The sequence below is a fragment of the Bos taurus genome, chromosome 9 (assembly GCF_002263795.3).
Source record: "Bos taurus isolate L1 Dominette 01449 registration number 42190680 breed Hereford chromosome 9, ARS-UCD2.0, whole genome shotgun sequence".
NCBI classification, from domain to species: domain Eukaryota; kingdom Metazoa; phylum Chordata; class Mammalia; order Artiodactyla; family Bovidae; genus Bos; species Bos taurus.
The window spans coordinates 13,265,428-13,291,639 of NC_037336.1; the positions used below are offsets into that span (position 1 = coordinate 13,265,428).

Here is a 26,212-nt window from a genome sequence, read left to right on the forward strand (position 1 = left end):
TAAATAATTAGGCATGGAACATGTCTGCACAGGTCTTTGCAGCCATTTCTCTGCTTCTAAGCTGATCCAATCATAAAATATTCCCTATAGGCTAGTGTCTTTCCAAGACTAGTCGAGAGATTTACCTTATAGATTCTGCAGGATTGGAAAAAAAAAAAAAAGGCTTTATCTTTATTTATTCCTCATTCAGCTGACATGGTTAAGGCAACTTACTCTTTTAAATGCTAATTATTTTCTCTGTCAATAACTGGGGAGGGGTTTGGTTCCCTGGGGCTTCCCTGGTGGCTCAGATGGTAAAGAATTTGCCTGCAATGTGGAAGACCTGGGTTTGATCCCTGGGTCAGGAAGATCCCCTGGAGAAGGGAATGGCTACTGACTCCAGTTTCTTGCCTAGAGAATTCCATGGACAGAGGAACCTGGCGGGCTACAGTCCATGCGGTCACAAAGAGTCAGACGTGACTGAGCGACTAACACTTTAATTGTTTTCACTTGGTTCCCTTATTGCAGTTGGCAGATGAATCAGTAGTTCACATTCATCATCCATTTCATCATGCGTACACAGAGACTTCCAACCCCCTGCTGTGTAACTTCTGTGGCTTTCATGATTTCATAATTTTGATCCACTGGCTTGAAGAGCGCAGCATTTTGTTTGCCGAGGCAAAAAGCATACTTGGATTTCCAGACCAGTGACTCTTGAAAGTGTAGGATAAACTTGCCCTCAAGTAAATCCAGCACTGATTACTTGTAGCATTTAAACATTTTAATTTTTAAAGTTTTTAAAAATTTTAGTTTAAAAATTTTTTGTCCCTCCCCATTTCCCAGGGTTTGCAAGGACTTGGCTGGGGTGACACCTGTGACATGGGTCCCTCCTTGGCTACCTGTCAGTGGGCTGGAGTCGGCCTGGGTGGCTAAGGCCTCCACGGGACAGCAGCCTGTGGGCTGGGGTCCCACCTAATCCTCTGAGGACCTGGGACCTGATGGAGCATTGCAGTACCCTTTCCTGTTCAGTTGTCCCTCCTCTGTGTCACTTGCATCTCCTCTCCCAGACCACAGGGTGGTCCCAGTAAACCTCAGCAGACTCCCAGTGACCTCTGCAGCTCTTTTGGAGAAGTACTTGCTTTTCCTTCCCAAGAAAGGCTGTGCCATGCAGCATTTATTTTGTGTGTGTGTGTGTATGTGTGTGTGTGTGTTAGTCGCTCAGTCATGTCTGACTCTTTGTGACCCCATGGACTGTGGCCTGCTAGGCCCCTCTGTCCATGGAATTCTCCAGGCGATAATAGTGGACTGGGTTGCTATTCCCTTATTCAGGGGATCTTCCTGACGGAGGGATCGAACCCAGGTCTCCTGGATTGGAGTCAGATTCTATACCCTCTGAGCCACCAGGGTTTACATTTATTTATTTCATTTTTGATTGTGTTGAGTCTTTGTTGCTACAGGGGGCCTTTCTCTAGTTGTGGCGAGCAGGGGCTACTCTTCATTGCGGTGCGTGGGCTTCTCATTGCCGTGGCCTTTCATTGCAGAGCACAGGCTCTAGGCGTGTGGGCTTTAGTACTTGCAGCACACGGCTCAGTAGTTGTGGGGCACTTTTGCACATGGCATCTTCCCAGACTGGGGATCGAGCCTGTGTCCCCTGCATTTACAGGCAGATTCTTATCCACCAGACCGCCAAGGAAGTCCTGGCATTTATTTTTGATGTGTCAGTGTCTGTACTCAGGTTTGTGAAATTTATTTAGTTTCAGAATTTATTTGTAATAGCTGGTAACAACTGTACCCCATGTCACCACTGTCCCCTCATAGTATTCCTCTCTTGTTGGGGGTCTGTGGCAGTGGCAAGCGTGGGCAGTGAGTTCACGCACCAAAACGTCTGAGGACTCCTGTTTTAGATTCTTCTTGCAAACAAATCATGTGAATCCCTGTGTATACCAAGCTAGTTCAACTAAGAGCTAGCTTCCAATGTGAATGTGGGTACTGTGGCTGGATTTATGGTTTAGAAAACACATAAATGCCTGCTTTTTCATATTATTATCCTGCTCTTGATCTTAGCTGAAGGTCAAGCATTCTGTCTGGGTTTTATTTGGAATTCTTTGACTAACACATATAAAACTTAGTGACTGCAAATCCACATAAACCATCTGTGTGCACATGGATTAAGTTGAAAGTGGATATCTTCTTTTTTTCTGTTTTTAGTTTTCAGGCATGTGCCAGGGATTTAGACACAACTAGTTAAAACAGTGGTTCTTAAACTCTGGTAACTGTCTAGAAAATTTATTATACACTTTTCAGAGAGGGTGAATCCCTTGAACAACACTGACAGACAGCCTCTTCCTCATGCCAAGCAGAGCCTTGGGGACCTCTTGGCACAGAGGCCTTTCTATCCCCCATTTCTTGTAGGCAAGATTCCAGCCTCCATGACCTTTCCTGAGTTCCAAAGGGCAGACTTTGGGGGACTTCCCTGGTGGTCCAGTGGTTAAGAAGCCGCCTGCTAATATAGGGTACGTGGGTTTGATTCCTGGTCCGGGAAGATTCCACATGCCATGGGCAACTAAGCTCATTCCCACAACTACTGAGCACACACTCTGTTGCGCCTGTGAGCTGCGAGTGCTGAAGCCCTTGTGCTCCAGAGCCCAGACTCTGCGACAAGAGACGCCACCCCACGAGAAACACGCAGCCTGCATCTAGAGATTAGTCCCCACTCAGAGCAACTAGAGAAAGCCTGGGTGGAGCAACCAAGACCCAGGGCAGCCAAAAATAAGTAAATATGAAGGGCAGATGGGAACAGTTGTGGGCAGATTCCTTACCATCTGAGCCTCCAGGGAAGCCTACTATATAACTGCTTCCTATTCACCAGGGAGAGGGGGGCACAGTTCTTGAGGCGCTAGCCTACTGTGTTCCCCTTTTGTCTGGCAAAGAAGTAAAGCCACTTTTTCCTTTTTCTCTGTACTCTGTCTCCATATTTCTGTTTGACACTGGTGCACAGAGAGGCAAGGTTTTGGCAGCGTGTTCCTTCAGTGCAGGGCTCTTCTGATGTCAGGTGATGATGGGCGAATTGTGACCTGACCTGGAATGAAGAGTGCATCATCAAGTAGTTAACATCTTCCGTTTGGTGGGGTTTTTAGCTCTGCTGCTGCTACTGCTAAGTCGCTTCAGTCGTGTCTGACTCTGTGCGACCCCATAGACGGCAGCCCACCAGGCTCTGCCATCCCTGGGATTCTCCAGGCAAGAACACTGGAGTGGGTTGCCATTTCCTCCTCCAGTACATGAATGTGAAAAGTGAAAGTGAAGTCGCTCAGTCGTGCCTGACTCTTAGCGACCCCATGGACTGCAGCCTATCAGGCTCCTCCATCCATGAGATTTTCCAAGCAAGAGTTCTCTGCAGAAGAGCTCAAAGACATGGTTCTGTGTATCGCTTGAGGCGGAACCAGGACCCTGCCCCGAGGCTGCACTATTGTTTCCTGACTGCTCCTCCCTTGTCTCGGCACCTTCTCCCTTCCCTGATTAACAGCTGCTTGATCATGTCATTTGGAAGTCAGGAAAGGGGACACAGAAAGGTTTTTGTGCCCAGGAGCCCCACAGGGTCCCGTTCGGTTTCAATTGCATTTTGTCTAAAAAAACAATGTACCTACCTTGATTAAAAAGTGCTTTATTCTTAAAGAAGACTAACCGTTATCCGAGCCTTCGGTGAATTGTAATGTGTTTGCAGTAGTGAAATTGATCTCTGATCACAGATCACCACAACAAATATAATAGTGACGAAAAAGCTTGAAATATTATGAGAATTACCAAAATATGTCAGACAGACATGAAGTGAGCAGATGCCTTTGGGAAAAGGGCACCAGTAGAGTTGAGTATCAAAAAGTGAAAGTGTTAGTTGCTCAGTCATGTCCGACTCTTTCTGACCCCATGGACTGTACCCTGCCAGGCTCCTCTGTCTATGGAATTTTTCAGGCAAAAAGAGTGGGTAGCCATTCCCTTTTCTAGGGGATCTTCCTGACCCAGGGGTTGAACTCAGGTCTCCTGCATTTCAGGCACATTCTTTACCATCTGGGCCACCAGGGAAGCCCTTACTCATTGCGAGATTGCCACAAAACTTTGATTGGTAAAAAGCACAGTATCTGTGCACTTCACAATATCTGTGATGTGCAATAAAGCAAAGCACAATAAAATGAGGTCTGCCTGTAGTCCATTCCGAAATTTGCTTCCTATTACCCCTCCTTCCTTCAGGCTTCAGTTGCCTAGGGGTGTCCATAGTGGGGGCCAAGGAAGGCGGTCTGCCCCAGGGCAGCTCAGATCTTACGTGTGAATTCAAAGGGGTGGCTCCCAAGATGGCTGAGGAGGCCCTTTGCCTGAGGTCTGTGGATAAACGGTCCTTTTCCACCCCAGCATTCATGAGTTCTCAATCTACCAGTGTGTTTCAGGAGGGTCTGCTTTTACTCAGATTGTGTATATAATTTGCAACTTTGCAACAGATTCAGGAAATCTTTTGACTAGCAAGGTCTTTTACCAGTCTCTAAAAATTGGCATATTCCTAATTTATAAATACTGTGTCCTGAAGGAGATGGAGGTGATGACGGTGAAGTAACCATCATCCTATGTCTATTGAGAACCCATCTCTCCTTCCTTCAGGCTCATCCTTCCAGTTTGCCTTGGATTGGGTCTCTGTCAGGAGAGTCCTGGCCCACTTCCCTTCTCATCTGTGTCTGAATTCTTCCATTATGTATCTTTAACCTTCTGCTGTTTGGTGGGATCTTCACTCTGTATTTAAACATTTCTGTCATAGAGGGAAACAAACCCTCCCTGATTATCCTGCCTCCTCCTAGCTGCTGCCCCGTCTCTCACCTCTTTGTAGAGTTCCAGCTGCCTGTTTGTGCTTCTTCCCATCCCTTTTGTTCTTCAGTCCCCTGCCTTCTGCTTTTCTCCTTCACCATGGATCAAAACCGTTTTCACTACGGCACAAAGCCCTCCTTCTTGCCTTACCTTGTGGCTGCTTTCTTAGGCTGTTACAAATTTTTGCCCCCCTTGCAGCACTGGACATTTCTGTCCTCTCATTTCCTTTCTGGCTTTTCTCCTTTTGCTTTGGTTACTCCTTTGAGACTCTTTGCAGACAATATCCACATTGTAAACATTCTTATTCCTTAGAGCTCCATCTTTGGCTCTCTTTTCTTTTTTTACACATTTACTCAGAGTTTTCTTCTCTATGGCCAGAGCTTCTGCTACTGTTTATAATTTGATGAAACCTGAATCCATACTGGGCTTCCCTGGTAGCTCAGTGGTAAAGAATATGCCTGCTAATGCAGGAGACACAGGTTTGATACCCAAGTCAGGAAGAACCCCTGGAGAAGGAAATGGCAACTCACTCCAGTATTCTTGGCCTGGGAAGTCCCAGGCGGGCTCCACTCCGTGGGATCCCAGAGTCCAACACAACTAAACAACAACAACAACAACAACAACAACAAAATCCGTCTCTCCAGCCTTCATGTCTAGCTTGACAGTCAGATCCTTATGTCTCGCTGCTTTCTGGACGTTGTCCACTGGATGTCCCACAGATACTTGAAACAGGTTGTCTTCCCCAGCCCTGGTTCTCTGCATCCTTCTCTTGGTGGACTGCACCTCCCTCTCTCTAGCTGCCCAGGTCAGCTGTACTCCTCCGACTCCCTCAGTCCCCACAGCCGCCAACATCCAGTACTGCTGGTTCTGTCTCCTTGTGAACGTCGCTCAGTCGTGTCCGACTCTTTGCGACCCCATAAACCGCAGCACACCAGGCCTCCCTGTCCACCAACTCACAGAGTTCACTCAGACTCATGTCCATCGAGTCAGTGATGCCATCCAGCCACCTCATCCTCCATTGTCCCCTTCTCCTCCTGTCCCCAATCCCTCCCAGCATCAGAGTCTTTTCCAATGAGTCAACTCTTTGCATAAGGTGGCCAAAGTACTGGAGTTTCAGCCTTAGCATCACTCCTTCCAAAGAAATCCCAGGGCTGATCTCCTTCAGAATGGACTGGTTGGATCTCCTTGCAGTCCAAGGGCCTCTCAAGAGTCTTCTCCAACACCACAGTTCAAAAGTATCAATTCTTTGGCGCTCAGCTTTCTTCCCAGTCCAACTCTCACATCCATACCTGACCACTGGAAAAACCATAGCCTTGACTAGACGGACCTTTGTTGGCAAAGTAATATCTCTGCTTTTCAACATGTTATCTAGGTTGGTCATAACTTTTCTTCCAAGGAGTAAGCGTCTTTTAATTTCATGGCTGCATTCACCATCTGCAGTGATTTTGGAGCCCCAAAAAATAAAGTCTGACACTATTTCCACTGTTTCCCCATCTATTTCCCATGAAGTGATGGGACCAGATGCCATAATCTTAGTTTTCTGAATGTTGAGCTTTAAGCCAACTTTTTCACTCTCCTCTAGTGTTTTTTACTGAGTTCTTTTCTAGTTTCAAGTGTTTTGGAACATCTCACCCAGCCCCTCATCTCCCCTCCCAAAGCCTCCTCCCAAATTTTATCTGTGTGTCCAAGTGCTTTTTCTGACCAAGACGCCTTTACATAGGCAATTTCAGTGTGGCTTCTTGCCCCTAAGCGTCTATCCCTGGGTCACATGGCTAGATCACCTCTTTGAGGGTGGGTCTCTGTTGTGGTTACTACCGCACAGTGCCAGTCATGGAGTGGACTTCCAATAAATGCCTATTGAAAGAATAAATAGATGAAACAATGTGACTCCTGAGATTTCAGTTTCAAGCTGTGTGTAGCACAGCAGAGGCCTCTATACCTAACCAAAAGCCTCTTATTTTGAGTGAACTAAGTTAAGGTGTATGGGAAATAGTTTTGGTTTTGTCACCGAATTAGGGAGTAAAGAGTAGGACTTGAAATCCAGTTGTCTCTTGTGTGTACTTTGAAAGATGAGTTCTGTTGTCTTACCACTCGGAGAGTTGTTATTAAGTTATAAATATGACTTTAAATATTTCATATTAGCTCTTATAGTCATCTCTATGAGTGGATAATAACAATTTTGGTTATTTTTGCTAGTAGCCATCTGTCCCATCAAAGTATAGTTGATGTGCAGAGGGTTACTGGAAATTTCTTGGAGAAGAAGGTTAACACTCTCTTTTAGTTTAAAAATTTTTAGCTGAGAAGAATAAAAACCTGCATTTGTTTATTAGCTTTGATGTGAACATCTGCTCAGTATTCCCACCTCATTAAAATAAATAATAGATTCTTTCTTCTCATCATAGTAGGTTTAATAGGATTGTAAAGAAAATAACATGGCATACATCTAATTACTTCCATAATCCTTATGGACAGTAAAACTTAAAAAATGTTATTTTTATAATCTAAGGCTTATTAAAATGTAGTTATTATTTGATGAGTTGAGATATTTGTATCCTGGAAATGACGTGGAAAAAATGGTGGGGAGAAATATGAATTATAATGATAGGTTCACTTTTTTAGGTATTATTTTGTAAACCTATTGTGCTATGGTTGTTTTCTGGGAAAAAAAAAAAAGTCCTTGTTTGGTTAATGATATCATAGAATATCTTTGACTTACTTTTTAAAAGTTGTTGAACTGTTACTTTCTGAATGATTAGTTTATTCCCCAAAGTATCTAGATTCTGTTTAGCACAATAAATCAGCTTGGGACTTGGAAAGCTAAATCCATGTCACATTTAAATAAAAATTAAAAATATTTGTGTCTGAGAATACTTTAAATAATGTATGAATTCTCAGCTCCCTGTACTATCATGTGATATAACTTTTAAAATATGATGTTCTGGTGTTCTAGTTACGCATTTATTTAATTTTTAACAAGATACATGCAGAGTTAGGTTTTACAAACTCTTTTGAATGTATGAATTTGATGCTGACATTGCTGTCTGGGGGTTTCCACTGACTTTATTGTTTTTGTTTGGAAGGGTGGTACATTTGAAGATGGACTGCTTTATTTTTTTAAATTTTGGAATATGCTATATTTTATCACCAGTTTTTGAGTTGAGTTGATCCAGACAAGGGGATGTTTTCTGTGATCCAATGAGGGATTCAGGAAGCGGGAGTTAACAATCACAGTTTTACAGTGCAAAATAAAATTAGCTTTCATGTTTGGCTGAGCATTTCGTAATAGAAATGGAAGGAACCCAGAAAATGCATTTATGGAAGGCTTTCTGACAGTGAAATGATTTACCAAAGACTGCCTCTCCTTTACACGAAGAGACGTTCCCATCATGAGAGAGGATACAGTTAAACAGTAGAATGCAAATCAGCAAGAGAGATATCTTCTTGACTCAAGAAGATAATTTTGGTAGTATGGGTTAAAAAATTGCTCTTATTTTAAATTTCTTTTCAAAAAGTGAATTTTCAATAGCTATGAGCATATTTGATGCCCTCGTGTCTTGGTCTAATAAACTCTGATGGTTAATATTGAAACATGCAGGAATGGGCCACAGTGAAATGCAATCTTAGCTAACATTTTAAAATGTTCAAAAGTTACAAAGTTTCCTGGGCATGCAGTTAATGGACCAGTCCAGATTTCTAAGGATAAAAGATTTTCATAATCTTTTAAGAAATCTTTCAACAGGAAACTGTCACTTCTAGTTATGATCAGATTTTCTCCAGAAGGCTGGGTAAAGTGTGTGTGTTGTGAACTGTTTTGAGGTATTATAATAAAAAATCTTCCCATTTTGGAGACTTAGTATCAAGGATCACCATTTTTTTTTTTAAATTTTTTATTCCTTTATTTCTCATGTGTTCCCCATCCTGAACCCTCAGCACATTCCTATGTTTTGCTTTTAAAAATTTTCAGTAAGAGCATGTTTTTAAATATAATTCTTTTAAGTTAGGTCCTGTTTATTATTTTTCAGGTATACATATGGGAAGCCTGTGAAAGGAGACCTAACACTTACATTTTTACCTTTATCCTTCTGGGGTGTGAAGAAAAATATTACAAAAACATTGAAGGTAACTTTTGCAGATATCTTTTAACTTGTAATGGGGAAAAACTATGTGTACATTCCCCAGTAATAAGAGTTTATACCGAATTAACAAAAAGTTGAGCATGAGAAAATCAAGAGCTTTCTGTCATTGGACAAATGAGAATTTGCCTATTTATTAAAATAATTAAAGTGGAAATAGAACCTTTGTATTGTTGTGACTTAGTTTGAATTTTATTTCTAAAATTTGAAGTGTTAAAGTGAAGAATGAAATTGAAAATTTTTTTAACAAAACAGATAAATGGATCTGCAAACTTCTCTTTTAATGATGAAGAGATGAAAAAGGTAATGGATTTTTCGGATGGACCTTCTGAGTACATGTACCTGTCTTCTCCTGGGCCAGTAGAAATTATAGCCACAGTGACAGAATCACTTACAGGTTTGTAGACTTTGAAGCATAGGCAAAGCTCTGTATGATGTGCTGCTCTGTCATCTCTTATTATAATTAGCATGTTCATTTGAGGGCATTGTTGCCTAAAGATGCTATTTAATGCTGAAATTGTCATGAATATTAGTCTGACTTGCAGAATGTTTTCATAATGATTTTCTTTGAACAACTGTGCTTCAACCACCTGTGATAGGTATTCATAATTTTTTCCATCTCTACTCTTTTTTTCAACCTGAAGACTACATGGAAGGGCTACCTTTTCAACTGACTAACCACCCTCCTTTTATTTTTTTTTATATAGATATCCTCTGAAATCTCACCTGCTCCTAGACCATTTTCTCTTTTAATAATAAAATAAAGGTTAATTACTTGGATCTTTCTGTTGCTATTTTAATGGCTTTCATCAATCCCCAGAAGTACAAAAAGACTATTCTGTCAGTGGCCTGACCTTGGGTGCACATGTCATTGATGGGGGGCTCTGAAGGCGCTCAGAAGGGATCCACAGAGGACATAATAGAAGTGATGTTCCTTTTTGTGGCCAAGCCAAAGAGGCTTCTGTGCTCTGATATCCTAACCCTTTGGGAAGTAGCTCAGATGGAGAGATGTGGTGGATTGAAGCTGATGGTTATATATTACTTTTACTGTCTAAATGGTGCCATTTCCAAAACAGGTATCTCAAGAAATGCAAGCTCCAATGTATTTTTCAAGCAACATGATTACATCATTGAATTCTTTGACTATGCTACTGTCTTGAAGCCATCTCTCAACTTCACAGCCACTGTAAGTTGGCATGTTTAATAATGGTCTTAAAGCAGTAAGTTCAGTTTAGTGAAACAGGATGGGAGAGAGTACTTTTAGTGATAGTACTTTTAGTACTTTTCAAAAAATTTAAGCCCAAAGTAGATAAATTACTTTTCCCCTTCAGATATATGGGGCACACAGAATTGTTTCCAAATGACCTTTATCTAATTTATTTTTAAAAACTAGTTTCCAGAATATATTTTCTTCAAAGTATATTTAATAAATAATATAAATTAGATATTTAGAAATTAATTGAAGGGTTTAGATGCTAGTCAAAAAATTTCAATTTCAAAATTTCAAATTTGAAGTTTCAAAATTTCAGTTTGATTTTTATGACTAATTTTAGTTCTGTCTAAGATGTAGCATTGAAGATGATCATCTAATCTGGGACTTCTCCAGTAGTCCAGTGGTTAAAACTCTGCCTTCTAAGTGCTGGGGCATGGGTTCAATCCCTGACTGGGGAACTAAGGTTCCCCATGTTGCAGGCTGCCCGCAAAAGTTAAAAAATGATCAATTCTGTCTCAGTTTTTTGAGAGAATATTGGCCAAGTTAACATTTATTGGCCAAGTGAATTTTGACAGTCTGTAAGGCATGCTGCTGGGTGGGGCTCACTGACCAAAGAAGACCCTAGTCCCAGTCCTGGAGTCAGTACTTGTGATGGTGACAAGAGAATACACACATAGCTGTAATTCAAGGCAGGATAAAGGTGTCATGAACACATTTCTATAGGGATTTAAAACTGGCAAATATTTTCTGCAAAGGGCGAGATAGTAAATATTTTTAGCTTTGCAGGCTACATGGTCTCAGTCACAGCTGTGCAACTCTGACATTGTAACATGAAAGTAGCCAGAGCCACTTGGTAACCAGGGGAGGTGGCCATGTTCCAGTAAAACCTGAAGAGAGACTGGATTTGGTCTTCCTGCCTGCCATAGTTTGCTAGTCCCTGGTTTAAAGAGAAAAGGGTCAGTTCTTATTGAGCAGATCAAGACAAGTTTTAGAGTTTGCAGGTTGGTGACTGTGGAGATTTGGGGGAAAGAATGTGCTCAGAGAGGGTCCTTTCCTGGTACCTTGCCCTGAACATCGCTCCTTTTCATTTTGCTCAGTATCCTTTTATAATAAACTGGCGATCGAGTGAGAAAAAAAAAGTTTTAGATAGCTCCTAATTTTAACAATCTTATAATTCAGACAGTTTGAAAGGATAGTTAAAAAGAAATCTGCAGAGATTGTCACCCAGGAATCTGCACATGGTAACATCCAAATGAACAGAGGGACAAAGAGAGTTCAGGGAAGAAGAGCTGGCTGCAGGATGGGGTGGGGGTCATTGGAAGGGGAAGATTTAGGCTCTTGGTTGCAAGATCAGCAGCATTTTTAGTGTTTGTGTGTGTGGGTAGGGAGCGGGGAACAAGATGAGCTGAGACACGCAAGGTGAGAGCTTTGGGTGGCAAGTCAGAGTACAGTCAGGTGTCAGTGACTGGACCCGGGCAGTGGCTGCAGAGAGCTCATGTCCGGGAGCAGACAGAGAGGAAACAAGAGGCGAAGCTTGGGGATTGCAGAGGGTCCTCCAGGTACCACGTGCTCCATGGGGATTGCAGAGGGTCCTCCGCGTCCCATGTGCTCTACACAGTGAAGAGCTTGGAGCCTCATGAACGTGGGAGGGATGTGGCAAAAGCTGGATTCCAGGGTGACTGGTGGGGTCTGTGTGTGGGAGGAGGGTGGTAGCCCTGGCATGAGAACATCAGGAGCCCCGTGGTGGTGGATGTGGGTGGAGAGCTTGTAAAAGACGTATAGGACTTGGTAGGCATCAGATTCGGAAGGTGGGGACAGGGATGGGCAATGCACAGATGTTAAGTATTGGAGAACTGTGATATTAGTACAAATGGGAAAGGCAGGATGGTTTCCCAGTTTTAGATGTGTTGAATTTGAGACAACAGGGGTGTGCAGGTAGAAATTTCCTTGAGGGCTTGGAGGTACTGAACGTGAGTTCCAGAGCCAGGTCAGGATGGCAGCAGGAGTGCTGAGACCTTTGAAGGTAAATGATAACGAGGCTTTGACAAATTCCCACAATTCGAGAGAGGGAAGGGGAACAAAAAAGGACACTGATACGATGTAGAAACTGGTGTGGAGTGAAGGAGGTTATTGTGGAGCCATGGAAGGCAAAAGAAGTGGAGTGGAGGCTGCCTGGAGATACCTCTGAACCTGGAAATTAGGGAACTGCTGATGACTTTTGAGAGTTCAGGTTCATGGGAATAGCACAGACGGAAACTGGATTCAATTAAACTTAAATCCTTTGCTTCTGTTGTTTACCTGAGTTCACAGTGTTTTCTTTTGACAATTAGGTGAAGGTAACCCGTTCTGATGGTCATCAGCTGACTCCTGAAGAAAGAAGAAATAATGTAGTCTTAATGGTGACTCAGAGAAATTATACTGAGTACTGGAGCAGATGGGACACTCAAAATCAGGAAGTAGGGGCTGTCCAGATCATAAATCATACTGTCCCCGCAAATGGAATCTTCAAGATCGAATTCCCAATCCTGGATGATTCCAGCGAGCTACAAGTGAAGGTGCCATTTGTTTCCCATCATTATGTTACTGCAACAACAACATTAAAATTGCAGTCTGGTGGTAGGCACTCAACTTATTGGGAGGTTAAAGTGCGCAGGAAGTGGACACATATTTTTATTTAAAAGAGCGGGAGAAAGGATTACAAGGGATTTAATGGTGGTGGCTGAGTTAGACTGAATGCTTCCTTGTGAATTCATTTTGAAGAGCACGGTAAAATAGTGATGGAGAAGCACCCTCAACTCCCAGGCTAGGTGATTTTCAATCATTTGGAATTGTATTTTGGCAGGAGCTGAAAATGAAAGGGGAATTTTTTTTTTTTACATTTACACTCCGTTGCTGAACTGAGACTCCTCAGCCATTCCCCTTCCCTCTCTCTGGGTTACTTAGCCCCGCCACAGTGCGGCCTCTCTGAGTTTTCCTCTCCCCAGTGGTGGACTGAGTGAGCTGATTCGGTTGCTTGCTGTGTTGTGGGGAGAAGAAAGGATTCCTTTTCCATTTCCTTCTCTCCTCTCACAGTGTTTCCTGAGAACATACCTTTGTTTTGGAAGTAAGTTAGGACTGTGCTTTTTCCTCTTAGATGATGATGGTGAAGACCGTCTTAACACGTTTTACAGCTATCAGTTTCTTTACAGTATAAGCTACAAAATGATGAAGATCCAGTGTCTGGGGAATATATTGTTTGCTGTGTGAAGAAAAGTGAAAGTGAATGTGCCTTTCAGTGATTGTCCAGCCAGGTCACATTCCTTATCCTGAGGCTCCTAAAGATGAAACTTTATGGCTCCCTTTTCTTTTGTTACAGGCCTCTTTTCTCGATAGTGTGAGTAACATGGCAGTTCATGGTATGTTTAAGTCTCCTAGTAAAACCTACATCCAGCTCAAAGTAAAAGATGAAAATATAAAGGTAATGCTTGCAATCATTTGTTAATTATAATATAATTGAACTGTCTTGACATTGATATGTATATATTAATTAAAATTTTTTTTCTAGGTGGGATCACCATTTGAGTTGGTGGTTATTGGCAACAAGCAATTGAAGGAGTTAAGCTACATGGTAATCTCTTTTTAAAAATAATTTCCTTTATTTTTAAATTAATTTTTGGCTGTGCTGGGTCTTTGTTGCTGGGAGGGCCTTTCTCTAGTTGCAGAGAGCAGGGGTTTCTTGTTGAGGCGGCTTCTCTTATTGCTCAGCACAGGCTCTAGGGTGCACGGACTTCGCTAGTTGAGCACCGGGGCTCAGTAGTTGCGGCTCCCAGATTCTGGAGCACAGGCTCAGTAGTTGTGGTTCAAAGGCTTAGTTGCTTCACAGGATGCAGAATGTTCCCCGACCAGGGATCGAACCCATGTTTCCTGCATTGGCAGGTAGATTCTTTACTACTGAGCCTCCAGGGAAGCCCTGGTAATCTCTTACACAATCTAAATTTATGATCTATTGTAGAATCATCTGAAATAGTGTCTATCTTATGTTTAAACTGAACTTAACTGATTTTTAAAATTCAGCCTCACACTTTAAAAAACATGTCTTAATATATATTATACATGTGCAGGATGTAATATTTATATACATTCTTACAGAGTTTTCTATGTCTAAGTTGTGTATAAATTTGCTTTACAAAACTTTGCATTTTATTCCTTTTGCATCATGGAGTATTATGGTATGTTGAATATAGCTCCCTGTGCTACAGAGTAGGTCCTTGTCGTTTATCATCTTACACATGGTAGTTTGCAGCCCAGCCTCCCAGCCCATCCCCCTTCTGCCCTCCCTCCCCCTTGGCAACCTCAAGACTCTTCTCTACGTCTGTGAGTCTGTTTCTGTTTCTTTTTAAAAATTTTTTAAAAATTGTTTATTTTTGACTGTGCTGGGTCTTTGTTGCTGTGCGTGGGCTTTCTGTAGTTCCAGTGAGAGGGGGCTACTGTTCCTTGCAGTTCTTGGGCTTTTCATTATGATGGCTTCTCCTGTTGTAGAGCCCCGGCTCTAGGTGCCTGGGCTCAGTAGTTGAGGTCGGGCTTAGTTGCTCCTTGGCATGTGGAATCTTCCCAGACCAGGGATCAAACCTGCATGCCTTGCATCGGAAGGCGGATTCTTAACTCTGGACCAGCAGGGTAGTCCTCTGTGTCATATTTTGGATTCCACATAGAAGAGAGATCACATGGTTTTTCTCTGTCTCTTTTTGACTTATTTCACTTATCATACCAGGTGCTTCTGTGTTGCTGTAAATCAGTCTATTCCTTTTTAAGCTGCCCATTTTATACTGAAGTCAAACTATCTTTTTTCTTTACCTATATTTGTATTTCCAACTTAAGATGAATAATGAAACCACCTTGCATTATGTTTAAATTTTATATTTTTATGAGGTAAGCCACATATGTTCATTATGTGTGTGTGTGTTAGTTGCTCAGTCATGTCTGACTCTTTGTGACCCCATGGACTGTACGCCAGAGCCAGGCTCCTTTGTTCATGGGATTCTCCAGGTAAGAATACTGGAGTGGGTAGCCATTCCCTCCTCCAGGGGATCTTCCCCACCCAGGGATTGAACCTGGGTCTCCTGTATTGCAAGCAGATTCTTTACTGTCTGAGCCACCAGGAAGCCCTGTGTTCATTATAAAGAATTATAAAATGTAAGAAAAATAACAAATAAAAATTGCTCCTCATAGCCTTGTAATTTTGCTAATCCAGCTCTCAGTCGTGCTCTGCATTCCTTAATCTCAGGAATAGATTCTTGTCTGTCAAGTTGCTGTTGCCTCAATTATGGTTACTTTGTCTTATCCTTTTCTAATGACCAGCTTATACTCCCTGTGTTAGTCAGGAAAGTTTATTTGTGGTGTGTGTATTCAAAAAGGATTTGATGTTGGCTTAAGTCGAGAATTTGTATGTATGCTTACAATTATGAAAACATAGCTGATATTGAGATTCTCATTATCTTTAGCATAAAATGAAATTCGTGTACTCTTCTTTTCAGGTAGTGTCCAGGGGACAGTTGGTGGCTGTAGGCAAGCAAAATTCAACAACCTTTTCCTTAATACCAGAAAATTCTTGGGCCCCAAAAGCCTGTATCATTGTGTATTATATTGAAGATGATGGGGAAATTATAAATGATGTTCTGAAAATTCCTGTTCAGCTCGTTTTTAAAAATAAGGTAAGATTTAAGGTAATGATGTTTAAAAACAAAACTTCATATTCATAAAGTCTGCAAAATGTAATATTTCTTTAGAAAAGTATCATTAAAACAAATTGGTTATAAATTTATATTTTTTCTAGAACTGTGGATAAAACTGTTCATATTTAATTACTATATATCTGTTTTCACATGTGGAATGATTGGACAATGTGGGTCTTCTGTGTATATTATTATTCTTGGCTTTAAGACTTTAATTCAAATCCACGAAGCCCTCTCAGGATTTTCTAAACGGTGGAGTCGGTATTGCTCTGGCATAGAGTTGTGTGGCCATGTAGAATGTGTATGGTGTTCATACTGGTGTGGCAGTGAAGTGAGGGCTGCAAGAGGGAGTGTGGCCATCTGCAGTGTTGCGGGGAAGCAGAGCTGGGCTTTGGTTTATCCATTTCACCAGCCTGGAGACTAACCCAGGGCAAATTTGCAATAAGCTTGGCTACTTTGCATGTGGAGATCTCTGTGGAGTTTGGTCTCCAAACACAGTAGTGATTTTTTTTTTCCTACATCCCAGAAATGATATTTAAAAATATTTCTCTATTCCTCCATTCTCATCTCACCTTTGAGAACTCTGATTAGTCTTAGATATATCAGGCACACAGCAGAAGCGACTTAGCATGCATGCATGCATTGGAGAAGGCAATGGCACCCCACTCCAGTACTCTTGCTGGAAAATCCCATGGACGGAGGAGCCTGTTAGGCTGCAGTCCATGGGGTCGCTAAGAGTCGGACACGACTGAGTGACTTCACTTTCACTTTTTACCTTCATGCATTGGAGAAGGAAATGGCAACCCACTCCAGTGTTCTTGCCTGGAGAATCCCAGGGACGGGGGAGCCTGGTGGGCTGCCGTCTATGGGGTCGCACAGAGTCGGACACAACTGAAGTGACTTAGTAGCAGCAGCAGCAGTGATTTTTTAATAACCTAAGGTGTATAGCTTGTGTCTGAAACCCCCCTGGGCCCCAACTCTGAAAAGTTACCTAATTGTGAGATTGACAGGTGGAGTTCAGTTATCTCATGAATATTTAAATGGGCCATTGTTCTCACTAAAGGCTGCTGCCTTCTCAGGACCTCTGAAGCAAAATAATCATTATTTTAAAGTAATGATTTGTAGAGTACACTTCTTCTGGTAGCATCTTCTCCCTTAATTTTTAAAAATTTTGGGAAGTAGAAGTCGCGATCCATGTCTTTTTTATTGAGAACTATTGACTCTAATTTTTATTGTCAAAATAGAATACAAACTTATTTTCTGTCTTATGAAAAGAATTTTTAAAAAAACAGTGTTGTATTCTGTTAGTTTCAGAGCACAATTTTAGACTTCAAGTGACTCCATTAATCTGAGAAAGGCAAATTTTAAAGTAGGAGTAAGGCTTAAACCTGGAGGCCTACATCTCTGAAGGTGAGAGCAGGTTCTAAAAAATGTTGCTGTGTAAGAAGCTTTGAGGAAACAGAGTGTATAAATAGCATACTTCCAAGAAACTTCTTAGATATGAGCGATAAGAAATTAGTTTTGGTTGTGTTTGCAAAGATAATTCTTCAATTTTTATATGATAATGTTTCCCACATTTATTCCAAAAGAAATTATATATTTGGAAATAAAATATGTTTAAACACAAGAAAATTAATGAATCTTTGTGTATGTTCAGTAATGACTGGAATAAATGGGTGGGATGTAGAGGGCAAGAGATGTAGTTTTAGAAATTGTCTGCACAGAAGTGCAGTTTGGAGCTATGGAGTCACTGAGGTGCAGAGTAAAGAGTGAGAAGTGCAAAGTTTGCAGATTATAAATTTCCCTTCCACCTTATTTAAGATATGAGTGGAGAAGAGTAAACCTGACAGAGTGGCTCAAGAGGCATGTGAAAAAAAGATTGTTAAACAGGCAAGGAAGACTTAAGACTATTGCAGTAGGGGAGAGAGACTGAACTCAACGCCACTGAAACAGAAGGCAGGGAGGTTTTTAAATACGGGGGTGAGTTAATGGAAAAGTACTGGAGGACATTGCGGGAGGGGTTGGTCAATAGGAGCAGGCCATCTATGAGTTTGTAAGTTAGGCTCCTATTCACCCACAGAGACTGGGAGATCAATCAAGGCTCTTGATGATTAACACTTCAAAGTCAAAGTGCTGGCTTAAAACTCAGCATTCAGAAAACTAAGATCATGGCAACCAGTCCCATCACTTCATGGCAAATAGATGGGGAAACAATGGAAACAGCAACAGACTTGATTTTATTGGGCTCCAAAATCACTGCAGATGGTGACTGCAGCCATGAGATTTAAAGACGCTTGTTCATTGGAAGAAAAGCTATGACAAACCTCAGTAGCATATTAAAAAGCAGAGACATTTCTTTGCTAACAAAGGTCTATATAGTCTAAAAGTTATGGTTTTCCCAGTAGTCATATATGGATGTGAGAGTGTTAGTTGCTCAGTCGTGTCTGACTCTTTGTAACCCCATGGACTGTAGCCCACCAGGCTCCTCTGTCCATGGGATTCTCCAGGCAAGAATATTGGATTGGGTTGCCATGTCTTTCAGGGGATCTTCCCAACTGAGGGATCAAACCCAGGTCTCCTGCATTGCAGGTAGATTCTTTACTGTCTGAGCCACCTGGGAAGTTGATATATGGTCCAATGGATATGAGAGTTGGACCATAAAAAATTCTGAGCACCAAAGAATTGATGCTTTCAAACTGTGGTGTTGGAGAAGACTCTTGAGAGTCCCCTTGGACTGCAAAGAGATCAAACCAGCCAATCCTAAAGGAAATCAACCCTGAATATTCATTGGAAGGACTGATGCTGAAGCTGAAGCTCCAATACTTTGGCCACTTGATGCAAAGAGCTAACTTATTGGAAAAGATCCTGATGCTGGAAAGGATTGAAGGCAGGAGGAGAAGGGGACAAGAGAGGATGAAATGGTTGGATGGCATCACTGACTCAATAGGCATGAGTTCGAGTAAACTCAGGGAGATGGTGTAGGACAGGGAAGCCCGGGATGCTGCAGTCCATGGGCTTGGAAAGGGTCGGACATGACTGAGTGACTGAATGACGACACTTCAAAAGGATGACTCCCAGATCTTTGAGAAAGACATTTCTACTGGTAAAACTAGCAGGAAGCTGGGAGAAGGTTTATATCTCAAAGGAGCAGAGAAAACATTTACAATTGCAGATTTTCTAAGGAAAGGGAAAGCAGGTGGTTAATGTTAGGTAGAACCCTGTCCAATGTTCAGGTAAGCTGAGGGGTTCATTAAGGCCATGTTAATCGGGTGGTACAGCCACTGGGGCATGGGATTGTTGGAATAGAGGTGGGCAAGGTTAACATTCCTAGGAGGAAGAGGCCTTCTGACAAAGCCATTAGGTCCAGCCCTGGGTGAGAGGATTGATGCTCTCTAAGAAGTACCGGTAGGACTATGCTTTGCTGAGAGTTAATGACAGCAAGCTGAGGCAGCCATCGAGGCACAGAGCAGTGGGCCTGACTGGGGTTGGTCTGAGGGCCTCCTCCTGGGGAAAGGCACCCCCGCCCAGCACAGGCAGTTCTGCGTGTCCCCAGGGGCTCTTACTTGCAGGCGCTCACTTCTGAGTCCAGGTGGCCGACGTGCAGGCACGTTCCTGTCCTCGCTCATGGATGCTGACCCTCCCCACATATGGCAGACTCTGTCTTCTCTTCAGTACCGGCCAGCAGCTATGGGGTGGGAGACGGAGAAAGGGAAGAAGAAGGGTAGAGAAGTGAAGGCAAACTTTGATATGTACCCCAGTGAGAGGTTCCATGACTTGAGAACACTGTGGGAGTGAAGTTTGTTTTTACTCCTTTCCCTGGAGAAGACTTGTGTATGGTTTTGGAATGTCCCTGAGCCAACACAAGTGTAGACTCTTCGTTAGATTTTGTCATTGATCTGCTATTGATAAGACATGAAATGCTTCAAAAAAGTGTATTATATCAATACTGCTTTTTCACTTCCTTAGATACAGCTGTTTTGGAGTAAAGCCAATGCTGAACCATCTGAGAAAGTCTCTCTCAGGATCTCTGTGACACAGCCAGATTCAACAGTTGGTATTGTAGCTGTCGACAAGAGTGTGAATCTGATGAATGTCTCAAATGATATTACAATGGAAAATGTGAGTTTAGCCATTTTTTTCATTAAAAATACACATTGAAAGAGAGAAAAAAAAAGAAACTTTACCTTGTTACTTCCAAGTTTTAAAGGAAATTTCATTTTTCAAGTATAAGTCAGTAATAGTAAAGCTTCTGAATGAAAGGGAACTGCATTCCAATTGTCATGTTGGAAAGAGTCTATTGTGGTCAACTGTCTTTGCTGTCTTCCATGAAAATTGTCGCCTAGAGTTTCCCCTTATTTTCAAACTATATTTTAACTGAAGACACTTGAGAAAGTACTAGGAATTGGACTTGCACATTTATGAATGACACTGGAGAGAGCTTTAGGTAATTGTAAAATGCTTTCTATTTTGGTTATACATGATGGTTATAAATAATTACAGTCCTCACTGAATCAGGAATTTGCAGTATGTTGAGGGAGTGAAATCATGTTAATCTTCAGAAAACGTACAAGTCAAGAAATATATGAACATCTAGTGTTATATTAGCTAATCCCCTATTCATCAGTCATTTAATTTTTATTTGTAACTCCTTTATATATCCTTGGCAGTAGAAATGCAGACTGCATGAACTATATCCATTGATTGATTAACTACAGCAATTAACAGCACTTCAGGAAGAAAGATATATGTGTATAGGCTAGTTTGGACATATTGTTGTAAAATCAGTCCATTTGAGAAAAATTATGTATTTTTCTTCAGCCTATCCAACAAATTTTTCTCATTTTCTTTAAAAGAAAAAAAGACTTTAAAACCCATCACTCACTTTTTTTCTCTTGACTTTACTTAAATTCATTTATTCTAAAAAATCTATAGCATTTTGCACTTGATTTAACTGATGATAGTATCTTTCATTTTACAACTTGCTAAATATCTTAATAAATACATTATTTCATTTTTTCTTCCATATATATGTGGACACACAGAAACACACACACATGTGCTCTCCCTGAGTCTCTGTCTCTGTATCTCACTGTGCATTTACATTAAATCCTCTCATATAAAAGATTGCTATCCCGGCTTTCTTTTGTTTCACACTTGACTGCTATGTTTTTCCATCTTTTTATTTTCAACCTTCTGTAAGTTTTTAAGTATATCTTGTAGACAGTATATTATTGTATTTTGCTTTTTTTTAAAAAAAATCTAATCTGACAGTATCTTAATAAACTTATTTAACCCATTTACAAATTAGTCCTTGTTCTAATTAGGACTTGTTTCTGCTTTTTAATTTGATAATTTAGACTACTTCCTTTTTGTTTCTTTTCATTCTTCTTTCCATGGTTTTGGAAGTTACACATCCTATTTTTGTTCCCATGATAGATGTCCTTATCTCATGAATTGTGCTCATATTTTTTTTTTATCCTTATTGTTTTTCTTTTGTATCTTTATCTGACAAGTCAAGCATTTTGGTGTGCCCTCATATTCTTACACATCCTTTTCGTCGCTCCCTGTCCCCATCTCCTTCCCCAGCCCTGGCCAGATCATATTGCTGTTGTATAGAATTTTAGTTCTTTGTCATGGTGAATTGCCTGTTCAGTCTATGCTGTCCCTTAATTTTTTGATTCTGGAAATTATTTCTTCCTATAGTTCCTCTTCTTTCCATTTCTTCTCCTTTTCAGAGATTGGCAGAGATTAGCACTTCTACTTTTTTTCCTCCATATTTCTTAGCTTTTTTTTTTATGCTTTTTTTCTCTTTCGTCTGTCTTGTCTGTATTTCTTTGGGTGAGTTCCTCAGTTGACTCTTTCAGTTGGTAGATACCCTACTTTTATATCAGCTATTATATTGTTAATTATTATTTTCATCTGTTTTTTTCCTTGTTTTATATTGCTAATATTTTCTCTTGTCTGTATTGACTATGTTTATGTTAAATTCTTGAGCTGACTTTTCAGTATTCAGCTCACATGCTGTATGTTGTCCAGTTGGATGTCTTTTATGGAAACTATACTTGTTGGATATAGTTTGGATATCCAGTTGGATATCTAGTTGATTTGGCAGCTCTTCTGTCTGTTGGGGAAGGCTGAACACCAGGCTCCAACCCATGTAACTCTTGTCAGTTTAAAGAGAGGGGATGGATTGAGCTTCAGGGACTAGAGAACTACTCTTGATTCTCTCTGTGTGCTGTCCCCTTCCACCCAGTGGTTCATTTTTAAGCTCCTCGGGAAAAGCAGCCCAGGAAGAGGTAGTCTCCTGAGGTGATGACCCACCAGCTCGGAGGGGTGGGAGGAGGCGGGGAGGAAAAGTGAATGCTTGAAGGCCGGGGGTCTGTCTAAATGTTTCCTGGTTCTTTCACACCAGAAGGGCAGAGGTGCTGACTTGGAATTATCCTGGCCGTTATTATCCTGGTATTATCAGCGGACTGCCTGCCCGCTGCCTGCTGGTTTGGGCAGTGAATTGCCAGGAATGATTGTCCTAAGGCTACCTCCTGAAGAGAAGCACAAGTAGAATTTAAAAGCCTCTTCCAGACTGCTGCGTGTATCAGTTTTCTGCCATCTGCTTCCTCCAGCACACCAACTGGAGATACCCTTCGCTCTTCCGAGGGTTTTCTTGTTCTACTCATATAAGTTTCTTGCTTGCTTTTCATATTTCTCTAGTGTTGGCTCTAGAGGAAGGAGTCAGGAGCCTATGATAATGGACCATTTTCCTTTCTTTCATTTTTGTTAAATTTATATGTGTTGTCCAGAGACTTGTCAATGCCTTGGAATAATTTAAGTGTCTCAGATCTTCCAGGACTAATCTACAGATAGCAGACTTCCCTTGCTGCAGCTTTCTCACTGAACCAGTGAGAACAAGAGCATCTCTCTTCCTTATGCAAGAGATGCTTCTTCCTAGATAATTCCATTGATTCACACCTGCATTGCACATATAGGTCTTCTGTGGCAGAGTTTGAGTTATGGAATGAAAAACTTGCCTCTCCATCCTATCTGGCTCTGGCTTCATTGACTGTAGTTGGGCTAACTGTACTGGCCAGCTTGTTGAGATATTATGAAATTTTCTGTTTTCTCATTCTGTTGCTTTCTTCTTGATGCCTATTCTAGTGTCATGTTTCCTTACCATGGGTGTAGCAGTGCTGTTTTTAGTAAAGCAGAAGCAGTGGTTTGGGTGTTTAATGTTAAACTTGATATGTTTTTAAACTTAGAATCTTCCATAATTCTTTTCCCTGTCTTAATTTCCCAATCTTAATGCTAATGTAATTGAGGTAAATGTATCAAAATAGTTACCAAAAGGTTATAATATCCTAACTTTTTTTTTACCATAGTAAAATATATATAACATGAAATTTTCCATTTTAACCATTTTTAAAAGTATAGTTCAGTGGCATTAATTATTTGTAATATTGTACAACCATCATCACTGTTTATTTCCAAAATTTTCATCATTCTAAATAGAGACTCTGTGACCCTGAAGCAATAAGTCTTCATTACCTCCTTCCCTTTGCAACACGGGTAACCTCTAATCAAATTCTGATCTTATGAATTTGCTTATTCTAGATATTTCACATGAGTGGAATCATGCAATATTTGTCCTTTTGTATCTGCTTTATTTCACTTAGAAAAATGTTTTTTTACTTTATTTTTAGTTGAAGGATAATTGTTTTACAACGTGAATCAGCCATAAGTATACATGTGTTCCCTCCCTCTTGGACCTCCCTCCCACCGCATCCCCCGTCCACCCCTCTGGGTCATCACAGGGCACTTGGTTAAGCTCCCTGTGTCACACAGCACCTTCCCACAAGCTATCTGTTTTACACATGGTTATGTGTATGTTTCAAAGCTACTCTTTCAGTTTATCCCAGCCTTGCCTTTCCCCACTGTGTCTACAAATCTGTTTTCTGTGTCTGCATCTCTATTCCTGCTCTGCAAATGGGTTCATCAGTAGCATTTTTCTAGATTTCATAAATACGCATTAATTAATTTTTCTCTTTCTGACTTAACTTCACTCTGTATAACTGGCTCTAGATTCATCCACCTCGCTAGAACTGACTCAGATTCTTAGCTGGTATTTTTTAAGGTCTTTGTTAACCATCACATTGACGCTGTTTATCTTTGTCAAAAGTACGAGTCATTTTTAATGTTGATCTCTACGTGTTGGCTTTGTCAACAAGCCCACACTTCTTAGGAACTCTTGATTACTGAACAGAATAAAATAAGTTTAAAGAAGAAGTGTATTTTTGGCTGATTGAATTATGAACATGGCATTGACATAGTCATTATTTCTCCATTTGTGTCATTTTCAAATTTGATAAGCATATGGTCTATTTGATGTAGCACATTTGATAAGCATGTGTACCTGTCTGTTATTCACAGTACATATCAGAAATGTTGAGAGGGCAGAACACACTGATACGAATGCTTTCATTCTGTATATTTTATCTTCTTCTTAGGTGGTCCATGAATTGGAACTTTATAACACAGGATATTATTTAGGCATGTTCATGAATTCTTTTGCAGTCTTTCAGGTATGTTTAGTTTGCTATATAATTTGAAAAGATATTAATATATTTACTGCTACAAAACTAATTTCAGAATTAATGATCTGAATTATGAAATGTTATTTTTTTAAATTTTATTTTATTTTTAAACTTTACAATATTGTATTAGTTTTGCCAATATGTGTTGCTGAAGTGCAGTGTGTTATATAAGTGTAATTTGAAATTGAAAGATGGTCATCCTTCTAGTCTTAAAAGTAAATGAGTAAATTCATCATTAGAGAAATAATGGAATTACCATTAAACAAGTAATTTCTTTCTATCACTTTCCTTGACTTTAAAATAGCTCTTTCTGCATGTGAGAGTGTGTGTTTGTGTGCTTGTGTGCGTGTCTGTGTGTCTTGTTGTGAGAGACTGTAAACTCATGTATGTATTTAAACTCTCAAAAATGAGCAAGAGTTAAAAAAGCAAAGGGAGATATTTTCACATGCAACTCAAAAACAAAACAGCAAGAGTGAATTAGAGGTAGAGGCAACTGACAATTTGGAGGGCGTTTATTTAAAAGTTTATTTATTTTAAAAGAAAATGAAAATGTTTCTTTCTAGGAGTGTGGCCTCTGGGTATTGACGGATGCAAACCTTGTGAAGGATTACATTGATGGCGTTTGTAAGTGAAATCTGGCAAAGCGCTTTTTAAGTAATTAAGTCATTCATCTCAGGTATTTATAGTTACTTATGTAAGTATGCGTACATTCTGGTTGAATATGGATATTGTAATTTTCATTTTCTGTTCTCTTATCCTATAGTGTTTGGAGTTTAATGTACTTGGAAGTACATCTGGGCCATGACATGGAGTGTTCTTCAGCTCCTGTGTAGATGTTTCTAATGATTACTTTCCATTTTCTCTCTGTAACTTTTTGACATGGTTATATTTCTGGACATATTGAAAGACCTTATGCCTCCAATTTGTATTGTAAACTGTGATGTTACTTTGGAATTAGTCAAAAGGAGGCAACATGTTTTTGAAACATTTCTGTTCTCTAGCTTTTTATTGTTCACCTAGAAAATAGCCCAGATGCCACGAAGTATGCTGTCCACACACACACACACACACACAAACACTCACACACACTCACACACACACACACCTCCTCAGTCTGCATTCTTCCCAGGCAGGATCACATCGCACATCCCCGTTCCCTGGATTGCTAAGTAGAGTTGACCACCCAACTAATTAAAGGATGTGCTTTAAGGAAAATTCATAAAGCGTTTTACTTGAATTGTTCATTTTAACTTCTTTTAAAAAATTAACTGATTGATTAGACTGTGTCGGGTCTTAGTTGCACTACGCGGGGCCTTTGTCACAACATGTGGGATCCTTTGTGTGGTGCAAGAACTCTCCAGCTGTGTCACGCAGCCTCGGTAGTTGTGGTGTGGGGGCTTAGTTGCTCCATAGCACGTGGGATCTTAGTTCCTGGACCAGGGATCGAACTCCTGTCCCCGGCATAGCAAGGTGGATTCTTAGCCACTGGACCACCAGGGAGGTCCCCATAAAATATTTTGACTGAAGGAAATATATAAATGAGAATGATTAATTCTAGAAGCTGTTCTTACTTCTTTCAGGTAAAATGATACGAAATCATCTCGAAAGACTACAGAACTATCATAGTTGCTATCCACGAATTTCTACCCCATGTTCCCCCACTAAACTCCAGACTCTCCATTTTGGGGTTGGTTCTTGACACTGTAGGACACCTGAGCCTCTGTCCTGAAGTTTTAAGAACAATTT

At 40.7% G+C, this 26,212-nt stretch overlaps 1 protein-coding gene across 1 annotated transcript in view; it reads left to right on the forward strand.

Annotated features, from left to right (window-relative positions):
- Positions 1–26,212, forward strand: part of CD109 (CD109 molecule) — a 134,699-nt gene that overhangs the window by 63,545 nt on the left and 44,942 nt on the right. The window contains exons 8-17 of the mRNA XM_024996919.2: positions 8,847–8,943; positions 9,213–9,354; positions 10,034–10,143; positions 12,501–12,725; positions 13,526–13,627; positions 13,715–13,777; positions 15,684–15,860; positions 19,848–20,000; positions 24,380–24,454; positions 25,030–25,090. Of these exons, the coding sequence (XP_024852687.1) occupies positions 8,847–8,943; positions 9,213–9,354; positions 10,034–10,143; positions 12,501–12,725; positions 13,526–13,627; positions 13,715–13,777; positions 15,684–15,860; positions 19,848–20,000; positions 24,380–24,454; positions 25,030–25,090 (1,205 nt within the window). The remainder of the gene's footprint in view (positions 1–8,846; positions 8,944–9,212; positions 9,355–10,033; positions 10,144–12,500; positions 12,726–13,525; positions 13,628–13,714; positions 13,778–15,683; positions 15,861–19,847; positions 20,001–24,379; positions 24,455–25,029; positions 25,091–26,212) is intronic.